The sequence below is a fragment of the Falco punctatus genome (assembly GCF_963210335.1).
Source record: "Falco punctatus genome assembly, chromosome: 1".
Classification (NCBI taxonomy): domain Eukaryota; kingdom Metazoa; phylum Chordata; class Aves; order Falconiformes; family Falconidae; genus Falco; species Falco punctatus.
Window position 1 is genome coordinate 126,934,438 of NC_137580.1, and position 23,837 is coordinate 126,958,274.

At 55.3% G+C, this 23,837-nt stretch overlaps 1 protein-coding gene across 1 annotated transcript; it reads right to left on the reverse strand.

Moving 5' to 3' along the window:
* Positions 1–417: 417 nt before the first annotated feature.
* Positions 418–13,224, reverse strand: ENPP7 (ectonucleotide pyrophosphatase/phosphodiesterase 7). The gene is made up of 5 exons (XM_080381612.1): positions 11,929–13,224; positions 10,677–10,822; positions 9,198–9,818; positions 8,183–8,396; positions 418–6,867 (listed from the first exon to the last, which is right to left on the reverse strand). Exons 1-5 carry the CDS (start codon positions 12,200–12,202, stop codon positions 6,779–6,781), a joined length of 1,344 nt encoding a protein of 447 aa, XP_080237738.1. The 5' UTR covers positions 12,203–13,224; the 3' UTR covers positions 418–6,778.
* Between the last annotated feature and the right edge of the window lie 10,613 nt (positions 13,225–23,837).

The window sequence follows — 23,837 nt, forward strand, 5'->3', positions numbered from 1 at the left end:
GGCCCGTCACCCGTGTGCTGCCACCGAGCCGTGCCAATGAACGCGGGGTGCTAATGAACGCGCCGCGGTAACGAGCGTGCGGCTGAGCTCACGAGTGTGTGGCGGGAACGGCCCCGCCGCGGACCCGGGCGTGCAAGGCGTGAGAAGCTACTACGGGGTGGTTGGGCGCTGTGGGCGTGGAGCAGTGAAATACGGTGCTTTACGGGCATGGAAGGAGATGAGTCAGCACCTCAGGGAGGTCACAAGCAGGGCCCGCAGCTGCCATTAACTGTGCGGGAGCCAGAGGGAGATGAATGTCCATGGCCCCAGCGCCTGGGTGCCCGCAGCGCGCGGGGCCTGAGCGGGACCAGGACGGGCGATGGGGTGTCCCGTGCGGGGCCTCGTGCGGTGCCCGGGCAGTGCCGTCTCCGGTAAGCGATGCTGGATTTAGAAAAGTGTTTTTGAGCTCCTTGCTGATGCGGTTGGGCTGTCCCCGCTGCAGGCAGTAATGTCGCTTCTGGGGAGCCCTTGTATGATGGAAGGGGAAAATCGCTGCTTCGTGACAGGGCTGATGCAGGGTCTGTAGGGCGGTGGATGCACCTGGGGTGCCGGGTCGATACAGGGTCATTGTCCTAGGTCGAGCGCTATCATTTTTTATTGTTTTCTTTTTACAATTACTGGGGTGGCTCACTGACTGGGAGAACTCAGAAGCCTTTTTTTTTTACCAAAGGTGACACAGAAATATAACCCAGCGCTGCACTTCTTCTTTGTTCCAAGTTAATTTACCTTTCGCCAGCTCTGCTCTTTGTGTGCAGCATATCTTACATTTTAGTAAAAAAATGTGTGCGACTTTCCATCCCTGCGCGCATGAGCCGTGTGCACGCACAATACAGCATTGAGGGCGGTGTGTGTGCAGCTCCGGTGACCGGCTGTGCGAATGCGTGGGGCTCGCCTGGCTGCCGGCGTCTGCTTCGCCGGTGCTGGGAGCTGAATGCCGCCAGGAGATGAACCGAGGGAGGCCGAGGATGGGAAGCGGGAGCAGCCCTCTGCGCTTGGGTCTCTTTGGGGACTGAGTGTGTGCAGCGCTGCGGAGGCTGGAGCCTGGCGCGGGGCTGTGCCGGCAGCTTTGTCCCTGACCCCTCGTTGAGCCCTGAGCAGTTGTTTCCAGCAATGGCCTTTTTAATGCTGCACAGCCACACGCTTTCCCTCTCACACCTCCACGTTGGTGGGGAGCGGAGTCCCCTTCATCTGCTGGGGGGAAAAGAGCTGCGCTGCTCCGTGGACTGGAAATCTCCTTTATATAAATCCCAGGGGTTTTACTGGGAACTGGCCCTGGTCAGCACCTGGGCTGCGGTGGGCTCCGTGCTTTTTGCCAGTCCCCCCCAGTTTGGAGCTGTGGGTTATTTGGCAGTTGGAAAGCTGCGTGTGATGGCCGTGGGCAGAGCTGGTCTGTCCTTGGGGCGCAAAGCACACCAAGCCCTGCACTGGGGCAGCAGCTTTCTTAGGTTGATCACAGATTTCCTGTTATTTGGTGGCTGTGATGGAAGTGTGTGGTTAAATGAAAAATCTCACTTTTTCTCAGAAAATAAGAAGGAAAAGAAAGAAAACAAATCACTCTAATCATTAAAAAAGCCAGAACTCGTGGCTTTGAAGATTTACAAAAACAGGAAGCGAATAAAAAAATCCTACATTTGTTTGTATGTTAAAATCTCCTGATTTTTTACATTGTGATTCAGATTGATCGCTCTTGGGCTCAGCAGTAATAAAATGATCTTACTGAAGCGTAGCTGCCTGCCCCATCCCAGTGGCAGGGGTGCTGTCCCAGGGTTGCCCGGCTTTCTCTTTGGCGTTTCAGGATGTTTTAGTGATGGGGGAAAAAAAAATCGTCCATGAGTACCTTTCTCCCCTGCCCTTCTGCGTTCTGCTGCTGCCTCCAGCTTCCCTGGGGAGGGCAGGGATGGTGTCTGCACGATGGGACTGAGGGCAAGGAAGGCTGGGGCTGCAGAGGGAACACCCCTGGGTTACAGGTCCTGGTGGAGTGGGGTGTCCCCTTTCTGCTGAGTTGGCCAGAGGGGACTGTCCCAGTGACTGCGCTTCCCTGGCTACTGGCCGGAGCTGCCGCAGAGGCTGCACTGGCTCTGGCTGCGGCAGAGCTGCCCAGGGAGGTGCAGGAGGAGATGCCTGCTGCCCGAGTTGCAGCTCCACCTGCGAGTGCCTTTGGGCTGAATTCAGTGTTCTCCATCCCTGAGAGAGACTTCGTCTTCCTGGAGAAACTTGGGAACACACAGTAAATAGCTTGGCTGCCACATTCCCCAGCCCCAGCTGAGCTAAGTGACAGCAGAGCCAATAAACTCAGCAGTCATCGAGAAAACCTTTGGCATCCTAAAAACGAGACCCAGACTCCTGAACTAATCTGGTGGAACATAATTTTGTAGCTCTTCCCAAGTATGCCAGACATCCCTGGCATGCCCTGTATGCTGTGTTACGTTGGTAGCGGGGGTCTGCCACAGTGGGGTGGAGGTTTGCTGTCAGAGGAAGGTGTTCACCTGAAGACCAGACCTTCCTGATGAAATGGTGGTGCTTCTGGTGGGTCAGAGGGTTTGGAGCAGGCATCGCAGGGCTGCTGGCAGGGCTGGGCATCAGGCAGGGGCCAGGGGCCCGTCCTGTCGGGCTCTGTACCAGCTGCGAGGGGCACGGCCACTCCCAGGGGCCTTGCAGAGCAAAGAGCCCCGGCTGGTGAGGTCCAGGGGTGGGGGTCAGGGCTGTTTCCACAGGGCACTTGGCCTCTGTCCTTGTGCCTGGACCCACCAGGAGGAAGGAGCGTTGGCAGGGGTGCCCCATGCTTCCCTCCAGCGCTGCAGGCTCGGGGCTTTCCTGGGGCAGGGTTAATAGTGATGGGGTTTTCTGAGGGGATGCCAAGGATGTGTAATATTCCGGACTTCAAAGCATGAAGCTGGGGCCAGCCTGGGGAGCGGCTGGGCCACAGTAGCCATGTTTGTTGTGGGCAAATGGTGGTTGCTTTCCCAAGGCATCAGCCAATTGAAGCACAGAGATCTGCATATCATTTGGGCACCACAGCCACGTGCAGCCAGGTATGGAACTGTGCAGCTTGCAGGATGGGATGACCAGAGAGCACATCGTGTCTGGGTCCTGTGGCTGTGTGGGGGAATTGTAGGGGCATGTGCCACCCAAGACCAGGCATTTCAAGAAGCAGCAGTTTTCCTGCAAACTGTGTGTATGCCATAAATAAATACGTGTATATATATGTTTGTTGTGATGTTACCATCTTGGAGCCGTTGGGACCCCTGGGTAGCAAGCATCTTTCTAGTGCAGGAAAAAGAAAGGGAAGCAAATGGTGTGGAAATGCATAGCAAATTGGGATGCAATACACAGCGGGGAAGCAGAGGGTCAGCAGCCAGTTTGGGCTGTCACAGCTCTGTGTGTCTGTGGGGTTAAACCTCCTGACCCCCCTGGGGGGAAGAATCTGTCTCACCCCTCTGGCCAGGGACTTCGAAGCATCCATCATCCTGGGGCAGCATTGTCAGAGGGGAGGAAGGGACTGGGAGCTTTATGTCAGTGCGTGATGTGAATGTCCAGGGCATCTCTTGGAGGAACCCTGCGTGTTCTGGTGCAGGCAGAGCTGCAGTGGGTGCCGAGTGCTGGGGAGCACCCTGGGCTCAGTGGCTGCCAGAGGTGGGTCCCAACCTTGTGCCGCTGAGAGCTTCAGCTTTGCATTGTCACCGAGCAGCACCGAGCAGGTGACTCCTCCCCGGGGAAGCCGCCGAAGCCTTTCACACCGAGACCCGGCGGGAATTTATGCCCCAGGGCAGCCGTAACGAAGATACTCCAGGACGGGGTTTACCAGGAGCGGCCCCCGCGCCCGCCCCGCCCCGCCCCGCCGTGCTCCCCCGGGGGCGCCGGGCCGTGAGCGCGGCTCGGGAGCCACCTCCCGGCGGCTGCCGGTACTGCATCGGGACTCGGCTGCGCCGCTCGCCCGCGAGGAGCAGGGGCCGGTCCCGGCTGGTTTGGTCCGACTGTGGGGGGGCCAGGGGAGCAGCAGCTTGTGGGGGCCACAGGGAGAGGGTCTGCGGGTAGATGGCGAAGCGAGGCCGGCTCGTGTCCGGGCGGCGGGATCCTCCCGGTTCCTGCGGTGCTCAGACACACAAAGTTCAGTGCTGTAAATACGGGTGGACTGCAGGAGTACTGTGGTCAGAGCTTTCTTTTTTCTTTCCCCCAACACCGAGTGAAAATAGCTGCTCCAGGGTATGTCTAATCACAAACCGATTCAGGGGCAGTGGAAATCTTCCCAGCAGGGATATGGCAAGAGTTCAGTCTTCAGCCAGAACAGTATCTACCTTGCAAGAGATTTTTCTGACAGAGCCCTGTCTCACCAAAATGTCTGTTGAATCAGGAGGTAAATTCCCGTTCACAGCTGAGGCAAAAATCGGCTGTTAGGTAAGGATTCACATCAGATGTCGGTCACTATAAACTCCATGTTTGCCTACGTGGGTCTGGGAACTAGACTGGGACCAGCCCTGCAAGCATCCTGCTCTGTACCTGCCACAGCCGACTGCTGGGGACACCCAGCACAGGGTGTGCGGAGCCTGGCAGCGTTGGGTTGAGCTCTGTGGATATCTCTGTGGTACCAGCTTCACAACTGAGCCGGCTGCCTCTGTCCCTAAAATGGGCATGGTTGTGCCAACCTGTTTGGAAAGTCCCGAGGTCCCCAGCAGCATCACTGGGAAAGTTGCTATGCACTACTATTATTATTTTAAATAATAATAAGCTGGCCTGTGCAGCTCCCCTTTTGGAGCCTCCCTGTTGTTTGGTGCTGGGCTGTTTGCGCTGCATGCTGCCGGCCTGACCCCCACCCCCAGCACAGTTTCAAGCCAAACATTTTCTTCCTGTTTTTCTGAGTGGAGTGCGTTTCTTGTTTCATCTCGTTGGGTGAAGCCGATGCAGGGAAGGCAGCGAGAGCAAGTCTCTATGGCAACAGATGTTTATCGAGCCCGAGATGAGGCACAGGGTTGGGGAGAAGCACTTCAACATCTGGGATGGGGCCCGGGGCAGCTGCCACGCTAATGCCACGCTGGAAGGGCTGGGAGTGGGGCTGCAGGGCCGCGGGTTCCGCTCCCTGTCCCCTCAACCCCAGACCCAGCTGAGGGATCCTGGGCCGCTTCCTGCAGGGAGACGCTTGGCTTCTTACAGGGGCCTTTTGCATCCAGGGTGGATCAGCCCCGCCGTGGAGCGGGTACCGGTGGGCTGGCACGAGCCGGCACACACTCTGCGTGGCCTGGGCTGGGGAGCCGTGGGGCTGCACGTTTGCTTTGAGCTGGGTGGGGGGGGTCCTGCATGTTTGCTTTGAGCTGGGTGGGGGGGGTGGTGTCCTGGCCATGTCACTGCCCCATCCTCTGTCTCTCCAAAATACATCAAGGATTAATGCCCCCTCCCAGAGCTCTCAGGAGCTGAATGAGGGCTGCAGATGGGTTGAGTCTCCTGAGCGCTGCTGTGGAGTAGCGCAGCTGGGGCCCATCCTGTCTGCAGGATTTGAGCTCAGGGGCACATATTTCCCAATTTTGTCTGCAGCCGTAAGGGACAGAAAGACAAGCAGAATGATGCCGAGGGCACACAGAGCTGTCGGAGAAGGGGCTGCAAACACTCTGGGATCCCCCCGAGGCTCCTGGGCCGGGTGGCTGCCTTTGCCAGAGCAGAGCTGGTTCTCCCAGCCCTGCAGCCAGCGGGAACGAGCCAGGCCTTGCTGTCTCCTCAGTGTGTCAAGGCTGCCCACTCCATGCCAGAGCTCAGCACCGTTTACAGGAGGCTACAGGAGGCTCCCGGTGCACTCAGAACAAATACTTTTAATTGCTTTAGGTACACAACATGTATTAACTGTCCCTGGTCGGAGTTGTTCTGCCTTGAGCAGATGGGGAAGTTGGGGTTATGCGGATACCTGGTCAAGGTCAGACTGTACATCAGTGCCAGCTTCCACAGCAGTGCATCCCGGCATGCATCCCAAAGCTTGGGAGAGACATCTCCCTCCAGAACTTGGTCATTCTGGAGGAGCGTGGATCAGTGATTTGAGGAAATTTTGGGAACTCTGTACAATTATCTGAGGCTGGGACTGGTTGTCTTCATGAGCCACGTCCTTCCTCATCTTGCCACACATTTCTGCTAGAGTTGCCTGGAACTCGGAGGCTGCCAAGACAGGAAAACACAGCACTGCTGTTACTTATTTCATGTACACGCAGCCTGTGGGTATCGTCTGGGGGTGCAGGGTGCTGGAAGTGCCAGGGAAATAGGTTGAGAATTACTTGTCCTGGTGGATCTCCAGGCACATACGCACAGTAAGGGCAAGCAACAAACTTATGTCCTTATTTCTCTTACAGCCACAGACAGGCACATGCAGAGCTGCAGGCAGTGAAGCATTCATCCCTCCTTTGTGAAGCTCACACAACTGCCCTCCTGCCTGGACCCAGCCACACAGAGGCTGGAGAGCAGAGGGACTAGGCAGCGGCAGGCAGGAGGGATGTCCAGCCCTCCCTTCTAGCCCAGCAAATGCCCTGGGTGCTTTCAATGCTGACCTGGGCAGTAGAAATTGGGTCCCTCTGCTTTGGTGCAAAAGGGTCTACCATGCCTTGCAGGGAGCGGCTGGTGGGCAATGTGCAGCATGAGCTTTCACAGATGGACAAAACCCAGAGAGACCAAGAGCAAACGGGGCATGTTTGGTAGGATGTGCTAGGAGCACTTCCAGGAGGCTTGCTGGATGTCCTTAGAGTCAGTTACCTCTGATGGGGGGGGGTTAGTATCTTCCTCCCCAGCATCCCAGAATGAGAGCAATTCCCAGCGTCACCGGCAGCTTCTTGGCAGGAGGGAGAGGAGCACTTGAACCTGCAATGCCAAGAGGAGGAGTTCAGCGTTTGCTTGGTGTCCAGCTCCCGCCCAGGTGAGCAGGAGCCCCGTCCCCCCAGTAGGCTGTGACATGGGGGAGCTTGTGCAGGGGCTTTGGCACCCACAGCCACCCAGTCTGCTCCCCCCAGGGACAACGCTTTGCTGGCCTCAGCACTCTGCGTCTCTTGCCCCTACCTGCCAAGGGCTGAGAGCTTTGCTTTGGTGTTGGGGACATTTATTCACCTTGTATTGGGTTTGTGTGGCAAGGTTTTGGTAGTGGGGGCGGGCTGCAGGGGTGGATTCCAGGAGAAGCTGCTAGAAGCTGCCCCCATGTCTGATGGAGCCAATGCCAGCCAGCTCCAAGACAGACCCACTGCTGGCCAAGGCCGAGCCCATCAGCGATGGTGATATCTTTGGGATAATGTATTTAAGAAGGGGACAAAGCTCTGCACAACAAACTGCAGCTGGACAGAGGTGTGAGAGCACCAGCTCTGCAGCGCCCCAGGTCGGTGCAGGAGGAGGCAGGAGGGGCTCCAGGTGCCAGAGCAGTGGTTCCCTGGCAGCCCCTGACGAGGCAGACAGTGCCCCCAGCCCATAGAACCCACAGGGGAGCAGACCCCCACCTGCAGCCCGGGGAGGGCCCCACACTGGGGCAGGGGGTGCCTGCAGGGGGCTGTGACCCGTGGGCAGCCCCCCCTGGGGCAGCTCCTGGCAGGGCCTGTGGCCCCGTGGGAAAAGGAGCCTGAGCCGGAGCTGGGCTGGGGCAGGGCTGAGGACCCTGCGGGGACCCACGCTGGCGGCTGTGCCTGGCATGCACCCACGGGGGGGACCCACACTGGGGCACGGGCAGAGTGTGAGGGGGAAGGAGCGCAGGGACGGCATGTGAGGGACTGACCCCGTCCCCATCCCTGTGCCGCTCGGGGTGAGGAGGGGGATAATTTGGGAGTGAAGTTGAGCCCGGGAAGAAGGGAGGGGTGGGGGGAAGGTGTTTTTAAATTCTGGTTTTGTTTGTCATCCTACTCTGATGTGAATGGTAATAAATCAAACTAATTTCCCCAAATGGAGCCTGTTTTGCCTGTGAACAGTAACTGCTGTGTGATCTCCCCGTCCTCATCTCGCCCCACGAGCCCTTGGCTGTTTGCTGCTGAGGAGGGGGCGCCGGGGCCGCTGGGTGGGGCTGGGGGTGCCGGGGTGGCTGGGTGGGCGGCCGGCAGCCAGGGCAGGGCCCCCCTCGCAGTCCGCTCGCGCAGACCCTGCCAGGGGTCGGCGGGGCCGGGGGCGGCGGGTGTCGCTCTTCCCGCGGGGCGGCGCTCACGCAGCAGGGGCCGCAGGGCCGCCAGGGCGCCGTCGTGGGGCTCGGGGGCGATGCCCAGCAGCTCGCAGAGGAGCGCGTAGACGTGGACGCTTTCAAACGGCTCGACCACCAGCCCCTGCTTGAAGGCCGGTCCGACGGCGCGGAAGATGGTTTTCATGTTCATGGCCTCGTTGTCAAAGCCGTGCTCCCCCTTGTTGAACTGGACCTTGTACCTCTGCAGGGGAGAGTGGGGGTGAGTGCCCAGTCCCTCCTGCCCCCCCATCACAGTACTGCTGGCTGCCTCCACCTCTCAGCGCACATCTCGCCTGCCGTGTTCTGCAGCTGCAGAGTTTAACAGGCTGTGTGGTTTCATCAAATCACAGAATGGTTTGGGTGTGAAGGGACCTTAAAGACCATCTAGTTGCATGCCCCTGCCATGGGCCAGGACCCTTCCCACCAGCCCAGGTCGCTCCGAGCCCATCCAGCCTGGCCTTGGACACTGCCAGGGATGGGGCACCCACAGCTGCTCTGGGCAATCTGTGCAAGCGCCTCACCACCCTCATAGTAAATATCTATATCTAATCTAAATATACCCTCTTTCAGTTTCTTTGAGTTTTTGGAGTTGACCTAATAAATTGCAGAAGTGGAGGGTGCTGCCTAGACACACCTCTCAGCAATTATGTCTTGCAAGTTCCCTCCCTTAGTGTCAGTGCATCTGGATTTTGTTGTACTGAGGAGCTTTACAATGGGAAGCTGCCTGCTGGCCTTGGCTTTGGGCCTTCCCTTAATGCCAGGCTAGGAGAGGATCCTGCAACAGATATGTTGTGCTTGTGCAAGTCCTGCTCCAAGACTTGCGGACCTTTTATCTCCTAAACAGCAGAGGTTTTTACAAAAAGATGGAGTTTCCATCGGTTTTTAGGGAGACCAATCAACACAAAGGCATAAAGCTGGGTAGATACTGGGGTGCTATGAGAAGGAGCGGAGGAGAGATGCAGATTCCCCAAAAGAGCAAGATATGTCTGCGCATACATCTTACCCCATGGATCACGTATCCTGGATCGCTGTACAACACAAGTGGGGTGATCCGGGTATGGTTGGCGTAGTGGAATCTCCTTGGAAAGTCTGCTTTCTTGTACACGTGTAAGTTTGGGTGGGCATTTTTCAGGACTGAATACACATGCTCTAATTTTCCTTCTTTTGGCACCAGTAGTCCATTTGGTCCATAATCTAAGAGTTCAAACTGGATGTCTTTGAATGTGAAGTTCTCTACTGCCTTGATGTGGATCTCGTTGCTCTTTATGACAGTCTCCATGCCATGGTCAGATGTGATGATGAGGTTGAGGTTTGATTCCAGGCCGCTTTTCTGGATACGCTGCCTTAAGTAACCAACAGTTCTGTCCACCTGCTCAATCATGGTTTTCCTCTGTGGGGATTCGGGGCCGTACTTGTGTCCTGTGGAGTCTGGCTCACCAAAGTAGAGGGCGATGAAGTCAAGGTTGTTCACCGTAAACCATTCCATGGCGGTGTCAATGTTCTCTCTCCAGTTGGTTTCATTACTGTAGTTGAAGAAGAGGGGCTCCACCAACTTCATATTCACTTCTTCCCCTTGATATTTTGCTTTTCCTCCGGGGAAATAGATAGAGCCTGTCTTTAAGCCCTGTTAACGGAGACAGTGCATAAACTCACCTGAACTCACTTTGCAGCATCTCTCCATCTGTCAGTGCAACCATCTACTAATGTGGTTAGTTCATTCACCCCCCTAATGTCTACCTCTGCCTCTAATGAGGTTTTCTTGCTCATTGCCAATTAAAAGTGACTAATTGAAAGCACTGCCCTTCCCAGAACTCCTGCACATTGGCTTTCTCACTGCGTTAGTAACATTAGTTATAACTTTGGAAACACTGACCTGTTTGTACTTTGCATGGACCCTCCAGCCATTGACTGTCAAGACATTAAGGTGTGTTTTACTCTGATCATATAAGCACTCACCCTGAAGTCAGTGAAGCCAATAAGGCAGGTAAATACAGGCAAAGGTACATGTCTTGGGCCAGGTCTCAGGTCCACCTAAAAGCCAGATTCAAAGCCTACTGGGACCTAGGAGGGCCTTGCTCAAGTCCCCAGCACAGATGGGACCAGCTCCTGACGGTGCTGCTCAACCATCCTGAGTGAGGCTGCAGAAAGGAGGGATGTGCCTCAGAGTGTATGAAACCCCCGGGCTCATGATGCTCCCTAAGGAACCAGCTGAAGTTTCTTTAAAGAGGAAAAGGATAACCTGTTTTATTAATGTCTTAATAAAGCTGAAATGCATCTATTATTTTTTGCTATTTTTAATAGAATGATCATAATTATTCCTGCTGGTGTCTGGGGATTTAATTTTTTTGCTGGTCTAATTAGCCTGTCGTTTGCAGTCAGGATGTTAGCTCATGGCCACTAGAGATCGTGGCTTGCCTGTAGCTTTTACTACATGATTGCAGGCAGGATCCGTCTGTGCGTGAGAGGAGGCTGCTGCACTTGCCTGTCTCTGAGCAGTGATCCAGATGGGCAGGCTGCCGTTGTCCCACCAGCTGTCCACGCCTTGCGTACTGTGGTAGGGCAGCTTCTGACCCGTGCTGGTGTTGAACCACATGTTGTGAATCACCCCGTGGTTCTCCAGGTATCTCCCTGTCAGGAGAGATGGAGGGGCCGGGGGTGAGCCAGGCTGCGGCTGGAGTGGGGGTGTCTCGCCCCTTCGCTGGGCAGTGGGCTGGCTCTGGGTCAGCAGAGAGCTTCTCCTTGCCCTCCCAGCTCTCCCTTCACCTCTGCTTTGCCTTCTTCCTCCCCCTGCCTCAAACAAAGTGGGTTTCTCAGGGCAGGGAGTGTGATGCTCGAGGGATGTCTGCTCCTCACGTGGGTGGGCTGATCCCAGGTGGGTCTCACTCGCATCCTGAGTGGGGGCATCCTTGTCCCTGGAGGTGCCGGTGCCACCTGCAATCGCTCCTGCCCTTCTTGGTGCAGGCAGGGTTCCCCGTTATCCTGCATTTAATAGCTTTAGTATTTCGCTTTCTCTGTCATTCACAACCCATGAGGTCAGCATGCAGTAGAAATTCCTGTTAGGAATGAAAGGCTTGTGCTCTGTACTGTTACATTTTATGCTATTTTTATTATTATGGTCCTGAAGACTGCACAGTTACTTCTGCATGATATCCCTGTCCTCCCTTGTATTGATAATGCCTCCCTGCCTTTTTCCCATCAGCAGATTTCATTAGCATGTTCCACTCTTTTATGCCAAGGTTATTAATTAAAATATTAAATAAGATTGGCTCCAAAATCGATTCTTCAGGAATTCCCCTGTTGCCCTCCCTCCAGCTTGACAACCTCCTCTCAGCATCACCTGCTGTCCTCTTCCCTGTAGCCCATTACTTCCCCACGTTAGAGATTTTATACTAATGTTCATCTCCATCTTAACTAATGATTTCCCATGTGGCCCTGTATCAAATACATTACTGAAGTCCAGAAAGATTAAATTTAGTGCATCTCCCTTGTCTAAAAAATAATTTATCTTGTGAAAGGAGGCTATCGGGTTGGTCTGGTGCTATTTACCTTTGATAAATACAGGTTCAGTTCCATCACTTTCTGCAACTATTGCCTTGCCTCTATTCTAAAGCTTTGCCTGCTGCTGAGGCTGGATGGCTGCTTGACTTAGTGTCCTTCACTGATCCGTAAGCCTTAAATTTGCCCTTCCCCTTCCCTGTGCTGCTCCATCTGGCCCAGGGCTGGCAGGGACTCACCGGTCAGCAGTGTGAAGTGACATGGGCTGGTGATGGTGATAAAGGCAGGAGTCATGTACTGCGCCTTCACCCCCTCTGCAGCCATAGCGTCGAGGTTGGGGGTGTCTACGTCCTGGTCATAGTTCCACCGAAAGCCATCAAAGGACACCAAGAGGACTTTGCTGCGGTCGGGTACCTGCTGCACAGGGACACATCTTGCTAAAGAGAGGGCAGCAAACAGCAGCCCCAGTGAAGCGAACATCTTCATGGCCTTGAATTGGAATAGCTGAGACATCCAGAGAGCTCACATTAATACATGCAGGATGGGACTAAGTTCAGTTCTTATCTAATCTTGCAGTTGCTGATCAGGTGCATGGCTTCAGCAAGCACTTCATATCAGAATGAGTCTCTTCTCTGTTGTTTGCCTAACTGAAGTAGATTAGCTTCGATTTCCTTCTGGTTCAAACACTGAATCTGCCTTCTCCATCAGCGGCACCAGGTGTGATGTCAGTATTCCGGAATGGGAAGAATTGCTCCTGTGGCAGTGCAGAACCTGGCTCTGCACCAGCCTGTGCCCCAGCTGCCGGCTCTCACCCCATGCTGGCTCCCTGAAGCCTGTTGCCGTGTCCTTTCCACACTCCTGGCTTTTGGTGCCCTGCTCTTTGGTCAGCAGTTCAGCTTCAAAAGGCAACTCACCCACCTCCTAGGGCCACTCATCCACCTTGAGAGGGGTGCTCAGAGACTTGGAAATGAGCCTGGATTTACTTGAGGTTCTCAAGTGTGGCTTTGTGGAGCTACATACTGGGGAAGAAGGCTCTTCCCTGGATCTTGCTCATGACAGCAACCCTCAGAGATGCTACAGATGATGAGCCCAGCTCTGAAGCCCCCGTGTCCCATCAGCCCAGCTCCCACTGCTCAGGCTCTGCTGTTCGCTGTGGATGACCCTCATTCACATGTGCACTACTGAGCTCCACTGTATCAGCGTCCCATTTTATCAATATCTGCTGTTTTTATGACTTCTCTGGGGTTTAATCATTGCTGACGACTCAGTTCTCAGCAAAACTGAGTTTAAGGCTTTTGTAGACATATAACAGAGGTTGCCTTGGTTCCCCAGGGTCTGAACTCTCAACCTTTTTGTCTTTGTTGATCTCCTTCTGCTCAGGTTCCAGATTTATTGCTCCATGCTTTGCTTCCTAATTGCCCAGCCATCCCCGTCCTTGCCAAGCAGAGCTGTCTCCACTGGTTTCCCCAGCATTGTCTGGGATCATTCCTTGATCTCTTTCCCGAGGGTGAGCTGGGCAGATAAGTCCCATGCACATGACAGTCTCTTTGTAGACCTGAGCATCTTTGAGTATTTCTGCCTGGACTGATTCCTGAGGGTGCATTGGTGTCTCAGTCGCCTGTGTTTCCTGAGTGTGACATGGGGTAATTGTGCAAGGATACTGCAAGAGGTCTGAGTGACCCCACCAGGGACCTCATGGCCAACACAAGCCAGGAGCGCAGCCTTGGGTGCTTTGTTTGCAAGACAGTGGAAACGAGCCCAAGCTACGCTGAGATGGAGCCTGCTGAGCCTCGTGCCAACCCTTCCTCCTGCTAATGGAGAGCATGGAGTGAGTGTTGGTCTGATGGCAGCCCCAGGGGAAATCCCTTTGCTGGGAGCTGAGCCTGCTGGGCTCTGTGGGGCTCTGTAAGGCTGTGTGGGGCTGTGCTGGGCTCTGTGGGACTGTGCTGGCTTGTGCAAGGCTGTGCTGGCTGTATGGGGATCTGCTGGGCTCTGTGGGGCTGTGCTGGCTGTGTGGGGCTGTGGAGGGCTGTGTTGGGCTGTGCTAGGTTCTGCAGGGCTGTGCAGGGCTATGCCAGGCTGTGCCAGGCTGTGTGGGGCTGTGCTGGACCTGTACTTGGCTGCGCTGTGCTGTGCAAGGCTGTGCTGGGTTCTGCTGGGCTGTGCCAGGTGCTGTGGTGCTGGAGGCTGCCAGTGTGACCAGTGTGTCACCATGTCCTGGGTTTGGCCAGGCTGGCACAGGCTCTGCTGGGTTGTGTCTGTCCATTCCAGTAGGTGCCGTCTGTCTGGGCAGTGGTGAGGAGCTGCGGGTCGGGAACCTGCTCTGCCAGCCCTGGCACTGCCCTCACTCAAGGAACAGTTTTGTTATCAGCACTTGCTATCCTGGGTCTGATATTGTCCTTTCAGCCAGGACAGAGGGGCCTGGCAGGCACTGAGGGTTTAAAGGGCTCACATAATAAAGATGTTATCACTTCCCAAGTTCAGGGAAAGTCCTAATTATTCAGCATGTTGTTCTGAGGTGGGTCAATTAAGTCCCTATGCCATTGCTACAGCGCAGGGGAAGGTCCCGATAAGTTATCATGTTCATCGGCTCTGCTGGGAGGGAAGAGGCTAGAGAGAAGGAAGCACTGCTCTAATCTTGGGGGAATATTTAAAAACAGGAGTGTCCCAAGGCACATCTTGATATTCTGTACATGAAGAGCATGAGACACAGATAAAGAACATCACCTTTGGCCACCCAGCCTGGGGATGGTGTCAATCTCCAATTAAAAAGGCCGATGCTGTTGACCTTGCACTAACAGCACCCCAGGCGCTTATCCTACAGCAAATGTGCCTGAGGGGCTGTGGCTGCTCTGGGGCCACCATGTCCCTGCTCAGCACCCTCCAGATCATGGGTCCCTTGCTGATGGCACTTACCCTGCATCCTTGGAAACACTCATGAGAATGTACAGTGAGCAATGAGTTGTCAGTCCTAACACCTAATTGGGGAAGATGGTCCCTCCAAAGGTGTGTTGGGGCCAAGACTGCCCTTCCCACACTTTTGCACCAATTAAGTAGGTGAAGACAGATGAAGGGGCTAGAAAATAGAAATCGTGAACACAGAGAAGTCATCCACCAGTGGAACTGCCCTGTTTGTCTGAAACATGCTGCCTGGGGGCCCAGCCTGTTTCCAGCCTTTGGAAAAAGTGACATGCTGAGCATCCTTTGGGCAAAACCGCAGCTCCCCTGCAGCATGCAAATGTATATGGGCAGTGCTGGGCAGCTGCCAGGGGTCTGTGCTGGTGGGAGTGGTTTGGTCGGGCACGCAGGGGCTGGGCAGTTTTCCTTCTTTGTTTTTTATTTTTAGAGGAAAAATGAAATTGTAAATTTCTCAGGGGTACCACCTGAATTTTAGTCAGGAGTGTCACGCTTTGTCCCACACGAGTAGTCACTCGGCTCCGTGGGGATCGGTTACTGGCACGGCATGAGCTGCTCCCTGGTGATGGCTCTGACAGCTGAGCAATGCCTGGGCAGGGCTCCCCAGGTGAGACTGGTTGGCTGGAGGGGGGGTGGGGGTGGGGGTGGCAGGGTTGGGACACTATACAAAAGCCCCTCCCCACCCTTAAGAGCCCTTCTCATGCTGCTGTGCCTGAGCACAGAGGGAGGAAGATGCTGGGCAGTGGAAGGATGGCAGAGAGCTGGATCTGAGCGACATCAAGAGAGGTAGGGTGCATGAGGTGGGTGTCTCTCGGTGGGGGCTGCTTTCTCTGGAGACAAGCTGAGCTGCAGCCTTCTCTGCTCCCTGGGGAGAGCCCCTTCCCAGGTGCTTGCCTGGGTGTTGGAGGGCAGGATTGCTGCAGCCTGCAAATGGTGTGCTTGGACATAAGACAGTGGATGAATTGATGGAAAGCAGGTAGGTGTTTTTCTTTTGCTCACCTCGCTGTCCTGTCTGGAGCAGCTCTGCTCTGTAGGTCAGTTGCACTGTCCCAGTGTTTTTTGCATATTGCAGCCTGTTGGAAAAAGGGTGAAGGAAGGGAAAAAGGGAGAGAGAAGGTGGCCAGAAGGGTGAGGAGAGAATTGAACAAAGCAGCTGGAGATGCCCTGGTTTGGCCTTCACACTAAGCCTGCCTCCTTCATCAGTTTGGTGCAACCCAGATGCAGGGTGAGTGCAATGCTCCCAGCCCATAACTGCCTGAGCACCAAGGGCCTAGATAAGCTCATTAGTGTCATGGAAATATCTCATGCCAGGAGGACCTTGGGGTTAAAGCCATAACGCTGCCCTGATGGGCAGACCCAGGAGGAGCTCTGCAGCTGAGTGGGTCTGGAGTGACTGTGGGGGAAGCACGTGGAGCTACAGGGTGTTGGATGAAGCTGTGGACTGTGTGGAAGCTGCTGGGGACAGGATGCTTTGGGGGAGCTAACGGGTGTGGAGCAGACCCTGTTTTGCTCCCTGTAGAGCATGGCCAAGGGCAGCTCTTTGAGAGGAGGTTGTTCCTAGGCAGAGCTGACACCCAGGTTTGCTCCCACCCACTGCCATTCGGGAGAGCCAGTGCTGTCTGGGGGTGTTCAAGCTGCTTTACCCCAAGCATGGCCAAGGAACTGGAATGCAGGTGAAGAAAGTGCTGATAATGGCCTCCAAATAGGGAGCAGAGCAGCAGCGGTGGTGCGCTGCATGAAATCCAAAGCCAGGAGCAGCCCCGGACTTGGCGTGAGCCCTGAGGCAGATGGAGGGAGGAAGATGCTCCAGCCAAGCAGCTCGTAAAGGCTGGAAAAGAGGCTTTGCTTGCTGCAGGGGAGCTCTGGCAGGGCCTCGTGCCTGTGCCGGGAGGGTATCACCCCTGTGAAACTGTTCCCTCGGCGCTCCTGAGAGCGCCGAGGCTGCGGGGAGCTGTGCCCGGCCGTGTCCCGCTGTCACATACATCGCTGTCCCCGAGCCTGGGCAGGGCCCGTAGCGGCACGGGGCGGGGGGGCCGTTCCCCGGGACACCCCCAGCAGCGCGGCCGATGCGCCGGGCCGGGCCGCCAGGTGGCGCTGTGCAGCCGCCGCTGGGGGCGGGCTGGCGGGGGATCCCCGGGCGGAGGTGGGAGCCCGAGGCGGGGCGCGGACCCGGTGGCCCCCTCGGGAGCGTCTGCGAGGGGCAGGCGGGCCGTAGAAGGGGCCTGTCCTGCCGCCCGCCCGCCCCTCGCCCCGTGTGCAGCTTTGCCCGGTTGTCTGTTACCAGCCGGGACAGGCAATTTCCCACCTGCCCCTGGCGGTGCTGAGTGCGGCCGCGTTGGGTCCGGAGGAGCGTGTGGCGGGGGGCGCTGAGGTGGTCCGAGCTACCCACGGTCGGCGCTCGAGTCTGAAAAGCAGCAGGTGAGACGGCACTGTGACACCCCTCACCCTAGCCCATGCTGGGTCACAGGGCAGCTGTCCCCCTAGGGGTCTGGGAAAGGGGACAGTGGCAGGAGTGTCTTGCACAGCCCACGGTGACAGGATCCAGTGGTGTGTAGGGATGGAGCAACTGTCCTGTGCTCCAGGAGGACCAGGAGCAGCCTCCTGAGATCAGGGCTATGATTTTGGCCCCAGTGGGAGAAAAGAGCCTATCCCCTGGGAGGGACCTCTGGGGACAGCCGCTCTGCTCCTTCTCTTCACAGCCACATATAGAAACTTTGCCTTAAGCACACCCTCAGGCTGTAATGCTCCTGAGACATCACTAGCTATGTGCCTGGTCCCAGAGGACTCCCCTGCATGGACATCAGTGCTGCTTCTCTCTGCTGGCTCGGGTATGATCAGGCTCTTGGCCACCAGGTTTCAGCAGGTGTGGGAAGGGGAGTAGCAGGGGTCAGAATTGAGGGTGACAGGCTTGGAAATGTGAAGGGAGCACGGAGCTGGAGTTCAGTGCTGGGGTTGGGCTGGCTTGAGGAGCTGGGTGTTTGATGGAGTCTGGGGCAGGAGTGTGGCAGGGTCTGGAAGCCAGGGCTGAGGCAGCTGCAGCGCTGTCGGTAAGACCTGGAGGTTGTGCCCACTTGCTGCCTGGGGCTGTCTGCCTTCCTGGGCACTAAATGTGCTCATGGGTTAAAAATCGAGACTCTGGAGAGAGGAAGCCCCTTGCCTGGTGACTCAGCTGAAAGCTGGCACCACCCAGATGTGCTCCAAGCATGCTGGGTCAGAGGGGGGGCACTGGGACATCTCTCAAGGTTGAGGCCTGGGCAATCCCTGACTTCGCAGAAGCTCTATTTACTTGGGCTTGTGCAACACCTTCATGGGAAGGTGACCTCTTTGCCATCCAGTTTGAACTTCTTCCGTGTGGTGGCCCTTGGGGAGCAATCCAGCACAGCGCTCAGCATGAGGAGAGGGGCAAAGGGACAAGAGCAGTGTGGAAAACAGCTCTGCAGCTGGCCCTTGGCTGAGGAGGCAGCTGTCAGCCAAGCAGCATGGGTGCAAGTGAGGCTTTGCATGTCTCTTCTGCTCCAGTTGATCTCCCCTGAATGCCCATAGCCACCTGCACCCTCCTGGGCTGGGTCCCACAGCAAGGACCAGCACCTGAAGTTCAGTGCAGCCTTTGGTCTGCAGGAGAAAGGCTCATGGCTAAAACCCTGGGCCTTCCTCTCCACAGTCAAATCATGTCCCTGAATGATGATATGGGGCTCGAGGCCCTTCTCTTCCCTGCCAGCAGCAGTCCCATTCCTCCTCACACCCTTACAACTGTTCCTGAATACTCATGTCTGGTCCAGAGTCCGTGGTGCTTCCTGGGGCTCAGCACTCTGTTATTCAGCAGGCCATGGCCTGGGCTCTTCTTTCTGCTCCCTGTTGGGGGTCTGTGCCCTGAGGAGCAGAGGGGGTCAGCCCTGACTCATGGCTGCAGCCTGGTTCTGCTCTCCACCTGGGACCCTTCCTCTGCTGCTCAGTTAAACCCGGCATCCATCAGATCATCCATCAGATGGAGAAGAGCTCCATCAGAGCCTAGGGCTCTCTCAGCTTTCTTAGCTAATGGCTGTGTCTGTCTCCCATTGATCCTCAGCTGCAGAGCTCATCGATTAAGTACATTTCTTATTACGCTTAGTGGTATTTTACTCCTTTCTGTGCTTACCTTGTGCCAGATGCTCACCCTGTGCTTCTGCCTGCCAGGAGGAGAATTCCTCTGCTCAGAGAATCATTCCCCCTCTGTGCTGGCCTTGCTCTCCTCCCCTCAGTCACCACCCCTGCCCTCTCCCTCTGCCTGACTGGCCTTTATTCTGCTTTCCCTGCCCACCTCTTCCTCCTGGACCAGGGCAATCCCTCTGTCTTCTAGTTCTTTACTCCTTGGTCCCTGCTCCCATGCCCTCCTTGCAAGTCTGATTTTTCTCCCAGGCAGAGCACTGAGGCAGCCATGGTTCCCAACACTTCAAGTGGGCTACGAGCCTCCTGGGATACCCTGACCTATACCCTGCCTCTGCATGGCTCCTACCGAATATCACTGATGCCTCCACTGAGCTGCCAGGGACCTTGCACTAAACTCCTTTCCAACCTGGTGGTGCCCCTCTCCCTGCTGCTCACTGCAGCATCCCTCCAGCTTGCCAGAGCCCATCTCATGCAGGGCCATGTTGCCTTTCTGCAGTATCTTGGCTGCCTAGGGTACAGTCTTACAATGAGTGGTCTGGATGTGTCTTACAGAGTGCATAGAGCCTCTGGAGAGCAAGAGGGCTCCTGCCTGATGCAGTTTTCTCTTGTCATTACTCCCTGGGCCTGGTACCGAGAGAAGGGGATGAAATGGGTCCATGTGTCAGCTGGTATCACCCACTTGGGGCAGAACAGTCTTCCTGTAAGGTTTGCTAACTTTTCTGCAGCAAAACAGCATTGTCAGTCCAGCAACTGGAACAGCCCTGGCCTGCTGTGCTCTCCCTGCCAGCAGCTGCCCAGCCAGGGTGAGAGGCACCAGCCAGGGCACTATGTTCTCCTTTGCCTCCCTGCTGAAACACCTTCACACTCACAACACACTGTATGTTGCCTCGCTCTCTGCCTCACCTCCTTTCAACTCTCTTGCATGCATCATTCAAAAGCCATAACTTTATTGGGCATAAAATATTTACTTAACTGAGCTTTTTGCAAATATTCCCCTCCATTATTTTTCCTCCTTTTGGGAGCGGACACTGCTTCTCCTGTGCTCTCGAATGGCTTCTCTTAAATAATACAACAAGAACATATGAACATCCAGTAGCCTTTTTCTTTCTCTTGAAATACCCATAAATATAACTGTGTCACCAATCCATTACAGCTACACTAGGACCGTGGCTCAGGAACACCCAGTAGCAGGGGCCCAGCCTGTGTAATCACCTTGCTGCTGGAAGAGGGACAGACAGGAAGGTGCCTAGGGAGGAAGCACAAATACATGAGAAGCTCTGACATGATGCAGAGTATATTAATTAAGAAATGTTCTTTCAGAAGGGACAGCTGAAGCTTGGCAGAAGAAAGTGCAGGACTGAGCGCTCCCAGTCTGGTCCCAGCTAGGATGCTGGGCCAACTGCTTGGAATAAAATTCCCTACAGCAGCTAAATGGCTGGTCCCTGGGATGCTGGCCTGAGGGATGAGGATGCTGCTGAGGGCTGGGCGTGCTAAGGGGCCCTTCCCATTGCAGGCAGCAGCACGGGCAGTCCACAACAGCTCTTAGAACAGGATAAAGATTTTTTTAGGAGCTTGAATAAGCCAGAAATCGGGGATGTTTTTCGCAGAAACAGATGTGTGTCAGATGGTGAACATGTTCATCTCACATATGAAAGCATCCAGCTGCACATCCACAGTTTTCCCTGCCGTGGGCTGGCATTTGGGTGGGTGGGTCTACCCCCAGCGGGTGCCGTGAGAGGGCCCGTGTCAGGGGCCTGGCAGTGGGCTGCGCTGTGCCCTGGTTGGAGCTGTAGCTCCTGTGCGTGGGGTGCGCTGTGCATGGGGCTCCCTGGGTGCAGGATGTGCTGCGGCCAGGTGTGGGGGGTCACACTGCCCACCCTGGGGGCTGCCAGGCCTCGCTGTGGGACGCACCGTGGCGGGCGGGGGGCCTGACCCCTCCGGCCCGTGGGGCGTGGGCGCGGCGCGCTGCCCGCCCGTGGGGCCGGCGCTGTCCGCGGTGCTGGCGGCGGCGGCGGGGACCGGGGAAGCTGCGCGCTCCGGGTGAGCCCGATCTCTGCAGTTCTGCCCAAACGCTCGTGGGATCCATGGGCTTTTCCTTCTCTCGGGTAGGGTGTAAAGGTATCTCCGAGGGAGGGAAAACTGCACATGATGGGGGGAAAAGCCACATTGGGAGCGCCACTGCGGTAAGGAGAAAAAAAAAAAAGGACCCTGCTCCCCTGCACGTGTGCTGTCTTTGCCCTCTTGTGATCATGCTGCCCATAAAGAAACAAGTAGTTCAATGTGCTGGGAGGAGGATATGGGGATGCACCTGAAATTGTGTCTCCCACCTGGGAGAGCTGGGTGAGGGAGTGGTGAATTTAATATCCCACCTGCCTGCACTGATCTCCTTTGCTGGCCATTACCAGTAACAGCTGGGACAATTTAAATCTAAAGCTGATCAGGCACGGTTGTGGGAGAATCTTATGGTGTGAGTGGCAAAATGGCAGATGCATGTTGCTGAGTCCAACTAATGCAGATGAGAATGTGTTCTTAACTACAGACCCATGAAACTGGCCTTTAATTTCATATTTCTTGCTCAGGAAAAGAGACTTCACCATCGCTGTGGGTAGTTCTGTGAAGATGTCTCAGTGCCTGGTGTCAGTCAAATACAGCAAATTGCTTGTTGGTAGTTATTAGGAAAGAGACTGAAAACAAAACAGGCAGCAGGATTATGCCAATGTATAATACACCATGCTGCAGTGCAAATGCTGTGTGCGGGTTTGGTTGCCCAATCACAAAAAGGAGGTAATTGAATGAGAAAGGTAAAGCAAAGGATGACAGGGCTGATCAAAGGCACTGAACAGCTTCTGTGTGAGAAGAAACTAATAAAGTAGGGCTCTCTTGGTTAGAAGAGAGACAATAGAGGTGATATAGGATAGAGTTTTATAAATCCAGGAGTGATATAAAGGTGAGTAATAGGGAAAGGATATTCACTATTTCTCATAGATAGGTGGCATCAAATGAAACAATCAGGCAACATTTAAAACACAGATGAAAAGAATTTTCTTTTTTTCATGCAGTGCCTAATTATGCTGTGGAACTTGGCACCCCAGGGGGGTTCAGGGACCCACAGCCCCTGGTTCAGAAAGCAATTAGGCAAGTTCATGGAAGATGGATGCATTAGCAGTGATTAAGTGTGGTGGTGCAGATGCAAGGCCCAGCACAAGGAGTGCTCTGCTGTTGATGGCTGCCTGGCAGCTTGTGGCGTGACGGAGCCTGCAGGCAGGTCCTGTGAGCCTGGTTCAGTGCTTTGCTCTGGTCTCCCACCCAGCTGGGACCCCCTTCACCTCCTGCCAGCGTGGCCTCCCCTTCCTTTCCCAGGTTGGATATGTGGCTCCATGGACAGTGGGGAGGAGAGACAGAGCCTGAAGCGGCTTTGACCCCAGTGTATAGCCAGGGCCAGGCCATGAGAAGCTCAGTGTGTGTAGCTGTAGCTGTGCTCTGTCATTCCCTCTTCTGTGGCAACCTGCTGTCACCAGCCCTGGCCCTGCCTGGAGCTTAGCTAGCCATGTTGTCAGCTAGCCCTGGCTTGGGATGTGCCTTTGTGTCACCGAGGACTGTTTAAGTGTTTCCCTGTTACAGCCAAGTGAACAGACCTTTCCCTGTAATGCTGGCAAATCCCTGTTCCTGAGGAGCCATTAATTGATTTCCCTTTTCATGGTTTCTCCCCTGCCCATGTTCTCCCTGCCGGTGCTCCCAGTCAGTGGCTGTGACAGGCAGATCCTGAAATTACTGATAAACACTCATTGGGGCTGGAGCCTGGGAAATTGCCAGCAACCCCAGGGAATTTCTCTCTTGCCAGCATCATTTTTCTTGATGACATGTTCCAAAGTTTGTTGGGGAGCAGGCAAGGCCTCCTGTTAACTTTTTTTTGGTTTTATGCATGGGTTGTTTTAAAAGATCCCTGCATAAAAGGAGAGAGGAGAGGCTCAGGAGCTAGCGCCTGCAGTTATCTCTGCCCTCTAGCCTGTCCCCAGAGAGCGCAGGGCTGGGCTGGATTCTGCTCTGAGCTTTGCCCAGGTCTGCACCCCCCCTTGCAGGTCAGCCTCACTCTGCCATGCCACTCCTTGCCTCTCCTGGCTCAGGACTTCTTGAACCCAACATGACAGATCCCTGTTTCTTCCTCAGAATCCTCTGCTCCAGCAGGCCGTTATCCCTGTCCTGGCATGCATGTGGGCGAGGATGCCAGGCCGTAGTCTGAGCAGGTAAAAGAGCCAGCGTGGGCACAGCAGCTGGAGCAGGACACCCCTGTCTGGAGGCAGGACAGTCCTTGTCACCAAGGAGCCCAGCTATGGCAAGGGCTGGCAACCTGTCCTCCCCAGTGGGCAAAAATAAACTCAACGCCCCCCATGGCTGATCCCTACTAGACCAGTGTCATTTTTCCCTGGGTTGTGCTCTGTGCCCAGCTTATGCAGCGCATACAAATGCGTGCGGCATGTTGGGTCTCTAGCTGTTGCTCTTTCTGGAGCTTGGAGCATTTTTCTCTCTGCTAGGTCTGCTAATTAGTGGGAGGTTGTGGATCAGGAACAGAGGGAAATGTCCTTCTGCAGTTCTGGCACTAGAAATAATTGAGCCATTTTTCACCTATGGCCAATCTAATTCTGTCCACATCTTGATTTTTCTCTTAATAGTTTGGGGATACTGTTGGCAGCCATGGGATTCACAGCCATGTCCAAAGCTTTTCAGTGATTGCCTTGATTTCGTGCTCTCTTGCTAACTGGTTGCTGTTTTCTTCTTAGTTTTTGCTTAAGCTCCTCAGAGGATGGGAAAGGAGCTCATTTTAGCCAAGCTGTATTTGCCTCTGCACTGATATTCCTCAGTCCCTCTCCTAGGCAGGCGTGCAGGATGGTGCACCCGGTGCAGCTCCTCTGGAGCCAGCAGCGCATGTCCCCTCATCCATCACTCGGGTCTGGTCCCTGACCCTTTCATGTCCTGTCCTGACTGCAGGCAATGTTTCTGCCTCTGTTTGCCCGGCAGGGGCTCCTGTCACCTCCTCAGACCCCTTTCCTGGGTGCACAGGTGGGTAATGATGGGCAGCAGCTCCTTG

What these genes read in the sequence shown, in the direction of transcription:
- ENPP7 (XM_080381612.1), bottom strand. Translation starts at nt 12,202, where the DNA reads ATGTCTCAGCTATTCCAATTCAAGGCCATGAAGATGTTCGCTTCACTG. An exon ending in GGATCACTGCTCAGAGACAG is followed by an intron (nt 9,819 to 10,676) that starts GCAAGTGCAGCA and finishes CTCCGTTAACAG; the next exon opens with GGCTTAAAGACAGGCTCTAT. An exon ending in CAGGATACGTGATCCATGGG is followed by an intron (nt 8,397 to 9,197) that starts GTAAGATGTATG and finishes TCTCCCCTGCAG; the next exon opens with AGGTACAAGGTCCAGTTCAA.